This window comes from Pyxicephalus adspersus, chromosome 10, assembly GCF_032062135.1.
Source record: "Pyxicephalus adspersus chromosome 10, UCB_Pads_2.0, whole genome shotgun sequence".
Classification (NCBI taxonomy): Eukaryota; Metazoa; Chordata; class Amphibia; order Anura; family Pyxicephalidae; genus Pyxicephalus; species Pyxicephalus adspersus.
The window spans coordinates 15,045,224-15,051,597 of NC_092867.1; the positions used below are offsets into that span (position 1 = coordinate 15,045,224).

At 33.8% G+C, this 6,374-nt stretch overlaps 1 protein-coding gene across 1 annotated transcript in view; it reads right to left on the minus strand.

The window, feature by feature from the left end:
- The window catches only part of TCERG1L (transcription elongation regulator 1 like), a gene marked incomplete at its 5' end in the record, with an annotated part of 86,928 nt that overhangs the window by 22,880 nt on the left and 57,674 nt on the right, over positions 1 to 6,374 (minus strand). Inside the window, 2 exon segments of the mRNA XM_072424302.1 lie at positions 363 to 451; positions 848 to 939. Of these exon segments, the coding sequence (XP_072280403.1) occupies positions 363 to 451; positions 848 to 939 (181 nt within the window).

Genomic DNA, 6,374 nt, shown 5'->3' on the forward strand with positions numbered 1-6,374 from the left:
AGCATCGAGGAGACACACACAGGATCAGATATCGGAGGATGTCTTATTCACGGGTGAGTGTCTTATTTTAATTATTTTTTCAAAAATGGGGGGTGGCTTATTTAATGGGGATGGCTTATAATCGGGGAAACACGGTAGCTGGCACACATCCACCTAAACATCAAATTGTTGATGGTCACCACATACCTACATACCTACTCAAAAATAAAAACTTTTGTATCGATACTATTCACATAGTGCACTACTTACTAAAACTTTACTAAATTTACTAAAAAAAAATAGTAACGTTACAAACAAACCATATTCAAACATATGCACCAAGTTGTGATAATATAATTATTCATTTTTAGTAATATCCTTACCATGGAGATCCTGGAACTGGCGTTGATGCCACTGGCTTGTTGCCTTTTGTAGTATAATCCTCTCCTGTTGATACTTTCATACCTCTATCCTTGAATGCAATATATGAAAAAGTTAATTCAATACATAAAGCAATATTTAAAGCCTATTAGAAAATTCAAAACTTAGTATACATGTACCGTTCTCAATTAAAGTTGGAATATTTGAACTTTTATAAAATGTTTTTATTGTACATAATATAGTTTTATAATATATGCAGTGACTGAATCCCATTAATACAACATTTTTCCGGGAAATTAAAAAGGATTAAACTAGTAAGTCTCTAATTACTGATGATTGATTAGTCATTTCACAGGTACATTTACTATCTTCAGAATTATGAGGCAGACATTTTCAATTAACTGGAATAAATAACTAGTTAACTAGGCTCCTGCCTTTGACAGGCTAATAAAAGTTTCTTAGTACTTGAGGAGTGTAGAAGACAAACCTTTTCATCTGCCTTGGCAGTTTTACTTTTCCTCTCTGAATGTAAAATGAAGGTGGTTGAGCAAGGAGCTCTGTTTGCTTCTTTGTTCTTATCTGTAAAGAAAAAATAAATGAGATTTAAACAAACCAGCACTGGAATTAGCAGTGTATCCTTCCGTTATCAAAGGTGTATCTTAAAGTGTATCTCAACCAAAGAACTAAAATAGAATATTGTGCAGCTTATCAGTCCTTAGACGTGGTGGCTGCATTTGTTTTTGTAAGGTTTATTTTACTTTTTTTTTAGTTGACCTTGTGAATTACACATTTTCTGTCCTAGGGTGGCAACGCTCATGGTTCACAAACTGTATTGTACTCAATAAGCCAATAAGCTATAACTCAAGAGATAGGTATTTTGTTTGCTGGAAATTCTGTAACTAAAAATGTGTGCAAAACATGCAGAGCACAGGATGGTATAAGATTATCAATATATATATATATTTATATATATAAATAACAAAATATTTTTTAAATTGGTAAACACTCCACAAATGTTTTATTAAAATTACTATAACCACAGTATATTAGCATGGTGGTCAATAGGAAGAATACAGCTTACATTGCTGGCCATTTGGAAGAATGTTACACTTACAGATAACCAGGAAGATCATTGGTGTCACCCAAACTGACCTGAGAGGCACAAATTGCATATTGCTTAATAAACCCCTAGGAACCTCTGGAGGGACCCTAGGGTTCTGCAGAACTCTGGTTGAGAAACACAATTAGACATTAGATTATGAAAAAGCATCTAACATAATTTTTTTAAAAATAAATTCACAATTAATATTTTATTTATTAAGTGACCACGAATGCCGGATCCATAAATAATTGATCATTTTCTATTCAAGCACCACTCTACCTTTACATACGCCCAATTGAATGTGTTAATAATTAAAACTGAGAAAACAGCCATTTTTGTTTAACTAATCACTTTATAAGCACAATACTGCCTAAAAAAAATATATTAGAGCAATACTAGTGCCTAGGACTACAACAGAATTTTCAATTAGTAATCGTGGTATCCACCCCTTTGGGTTTAATACTTTTGAGCACTACATTAGATACATCTTGTGGTCAAATTAAGTAAAAAGGAGAAAGAAAGAGGCTTGAGGCACAAGTGTTTTGATGACGTGTTAATTATGTATTTATACACTTTTGATTCATACATAATTATGGTGAACATACATTGGTTACATTTAGTGATATGACCAAACAGATGAAGAATAATGTATCCTTAGCTGTAATTATTGCGTCTCGAAGGGAAGCTGCCAAGCATGCCTAGATGTCTCATTATGAAGGAGGTGTGGGTTGTTCAGCATAGGGATCCTAGAATATTATGTCTGCCAAGCCTGAGATTAAAAAGAGAATATGTGAGGAAGAATGAGGAGAAAGCAGGCTTTTTTGGCAGTATGTTGATTTTAAAAACAAAATGACTAGTTTATTCATAAATTTACGCGTAATATCCCTTCTGATCTGGCTGCAAGCATTGACTCGCCATACCGTCTACAACAACTGGAAAAAATTGATTACTTAACGTTCTTATTCCCTAAGTTTGTTCTTACCAACTATCACCCATGCTTTTGAATTTGTCACTGAATTAGATATCTTCAGGGTTAACAAACTCTACATAACATCACGGATGTAAATGTTAAATAATATCCTTGTTAAATCATACCTTACCAACTCTGAATAGAGACGGAAGTTTGAATTATAACGATATACTCTCACATTCTTAAAACATTTACCTGAATGTTCTCTACATATATTCAGCTCCTTTAACATCTCGATATAACTTGCATGATCAAACACCACAAATGTTTATTTTCTCTATCCTCTAAGGAAGCCTCCATAGGCGAAACGCGTCGGGAAATAGAGACAAATAATCATGTTGTACATGTGATGATACCTCATAAGTTTATGAATTTATTTTTGGAATAGGAGCACTATGTCTAGAGTTTTTCTATGTCTAGAGTTTGAACTCTGTTAGAATGTTACCTTTCTTTACCAGTGGATGTTACTCTTAAATTTATGAATAAACTAGTCATTTTGTTTTAAAAATCAACATACTGCCAACAAATCCTGCTTTCTTTTCTTCTTCCTAACATATTCTCTAGATGTCTCATTAGTATATACATGTAAGGAAGTATCTGATCCCAGATTACTAGTTTCGCATTCATCCATCAATGTAGGTCTGCATTTAAAAGGATAGGGCTGGGCCTTCCAATGTTATATGAGTCAGAGGAGTTGGTGGTAAAGTAGTCAATCCTGGTATATACGTGCCTGTATCCCGAGATGCAGATAGCGTTGTGCTGTGTACAGCCGAAAGGCTTGTTCTTCATTTTCCTGGGGATTTTTACACCTTTGGTTCATGAATAGTGATATACAGCACTGAACAACAAGATCTCTCTTTATTTAAACCAGGAACCTCTCACACACTTCCATATATATTTTCTGAAAATTGTAATCATAAAGAATTGATATCTTTTATATTCCTATATATTCAGAGTAAACCCATGTCCTTGACTTATCTAACATAGTTTCTGGTTTGATGAAGCAGAGAAGATTCTGTGAAACGAGTTACCTAGTGAAACTTATGTAACTTTGATAATCATGTAATAAATGAAACTATTCAATTTATGTAAACTGTGTATCAAAAAACTGGGTATTTACAGGCCTCTGATATTTTAACTTTTGTTATGTTCAAATTGTTGATGTTTTTTCATATATGTAATTAATACATTTTGACTGTATCCAATTGTGGTATTTTAACTTAAACTAAAAACCCCAATCTTTGGTGCAACATTATTTATAATTAAAATAAAATATAGGTTGCCCAAATTTGTGGAGTACTGGCTGAAAATGGGAGCATTTTGAACATTTGAACATTTTTGCAAAAAGCAACATTCCACCTTTCCTTGCAACCGATCCCTATTTGAATAACATTGCAGAGTTCACTTTAATTTGCCCTGTGGCCTTGATGGGACTCTTTCATCCATGGAGCTGTACATGAGCACAATCTATGCATTGAGTTGGCTCTAACTGACAAGAATCTTTTATGCCCCACTCTGACTCTACTTGTTCTTATTTTCTGATATAAATCAATCGACTGGTTCACAGATTTCTTTCAAGGGTTTAATATGAAAAGTTATTTTTTATTTGAAGTTGTGCTGCTCCACATGTGGCGTTTTGTGTGTTTTGGTAAAAAAGAACAAATGAGATCATATTACTGGGACTGCCGCTCTCCCAGCTAGTCTTACAAAAGCCAATTACATAGAAATTTGGATACACGGTGCAAATTCAGAAGCAACTGCTCCATATACTCTAAAGCCCTGAAGAAATGGGTTTGTGACATCTGATTTGTGTTGGTCTTTTTAAGGTTTTATTAATGAGACTGTGAATAGTAACAATCAGGTCTTATGCTGCTCACCAATCTTAATGCTTATTATATAATTATATGTAAACATTTAGTAATTATATTACATTTTGTTATTTGCAGAAAGTTGGAACCTTTTTAAATATATATTCAACACTGCTTGTCTTTTACTCTTTTTATATATTCTTTATTCCTGTCACAGTATCCCAACGGTAATAAAAAAGTAACATATTGGTGTTACACAATGTCTAACTTTCACAGTGAATCAAAGGCTTTGAAGCAGAACACTTAATTATGTTCCTTGGCCTAGATGGAACATTACAGACCACTAATCATTCTGCTATACCAATTACAAAATAAAATAACTCACGCCTTAACCTCCATTGTATACTGGGAGTCATTGGCCCCGGATCATAAACTTGACGACTTCAATGATTTTATTGTCAATGTGCAGAATGGGTATCAGCTTTCTTGAGATTGCAATGGTCCTTATGTATAAAAGTGACCTTTGACACATGCTAATTTTCTTTTGAAAAATATAATTAATTTATAGCAAAGTTTCAGAAAGAAAAGACACCTAGGAATTTATGTCATTAAATCCATCAACTTATACCCATTTGATGTAAAATGGCAAAACATTGTATTGTCAACTGCAAACCTTTTTTAAAATTGGTTATTAAAAAAAATAGATAATAAACTAGATAAATGAAGAGATCAACGTTATTAAATCAACAGACTATAAAATAAAAACACCAGCCACAAACTCCCCTTTTGCTCACACATCAATTATGTTCCTAAAAGAACAAGGAATGGTTCACTTATAGAATATAGGTCTTCTGTAGATATATAGAATATACTATAATATATACTGTATTGACAATGTATCTCAGATGGGAAGTCCCACTTGCAAAGAAAAGGCCCAAATGAGTGCCTGGCAGGCAATTTAGTGTAGTTAACTCCCAATTATTTATAGCCAAACAACCAAATATAAAACCTTCAGTTTACAAATTCCATATTTCTCTGGTATTCATAAGTTTTATGCAAGATATGAAATCCTCAATATACTTATTTTGCCCAAATGCCATTTTCAGAGCTTAAAAAAAGATGGCCTACTGCTGTCTGAATGTTTTTCCAATTGGCTTCTACTTTATGACAACACTCCTATAGAATTCTCTTCCATATCACTCTTTCTTTCCAATCTTCGTTTCTGGCATGCCCTGATGCAAGGGTTCAGCNGCGGGTTGTTCACTGAATGGTAGCAACTGGCGTACTGACGCTCGTGGCCATTCGTGGCTTTGTCTTAAGAGAGGTAAATAAGGGGAGTGCGCAGTGTTGTGACTCATTTTGGCCCATACAAGTTCTAGCACAAAGGTTGTATACCAAGCAAAATTTTAAGTGTTCAAACAGGACTTATTCCAAAGCGGTCTTATACTGAGGTACCACTGTATTTGAAAAAAGGATTGTTGTCAAAGATGCTTTAATACATGTATCAAGAAACATTTAGTGATTTCACTTGTGTGTGTATGTCAAAATACATTTAAACGCATATAAATATATATGCATTTTCATTATTACTGTTTTAATTGGACTGGTTTGTGTGTATGTGTGTGTGTGTGCGTGCGTGCGTGTGTGCGTGTGTGTGTGTGTGTGTGTGGGGGTTTAATTAAGTAAGTTTGCTTGGATGTTATGCATTGATGTGACTTTGTAATCCTCATTATTGTTAGCTTCATCTGTTGCTGCAATGTTTTTGTGCTTGGTTTGTAATGATGGTTTCTATTTAGCATATCTACTGCAATGTTTTGTCATTTTTTTCCACAAATTTTCAGTACAAATGTCTGCATGGTTTCCACTCCAAACTGCTACTTGACCCCTGTGTTTGCCTTTGTCCCATTCTCAAAGTCATATTGTCACATATTGGTATTTGAATGTATTATGTGCATATTTTTTTTATGAATAAATTGTCATGGTTTTTATTTCTTGTTTTTTTATGTTTTAATTTTATTAGTCTGACATTTGCACTCATGTTGATTTGCTGCCACACAAATCCAAAAACAAAGGTTTGTTGTCATTGTGCTGTGCTGCCTGATCTTAGCACTATTGTATACAAACACACTTCCAC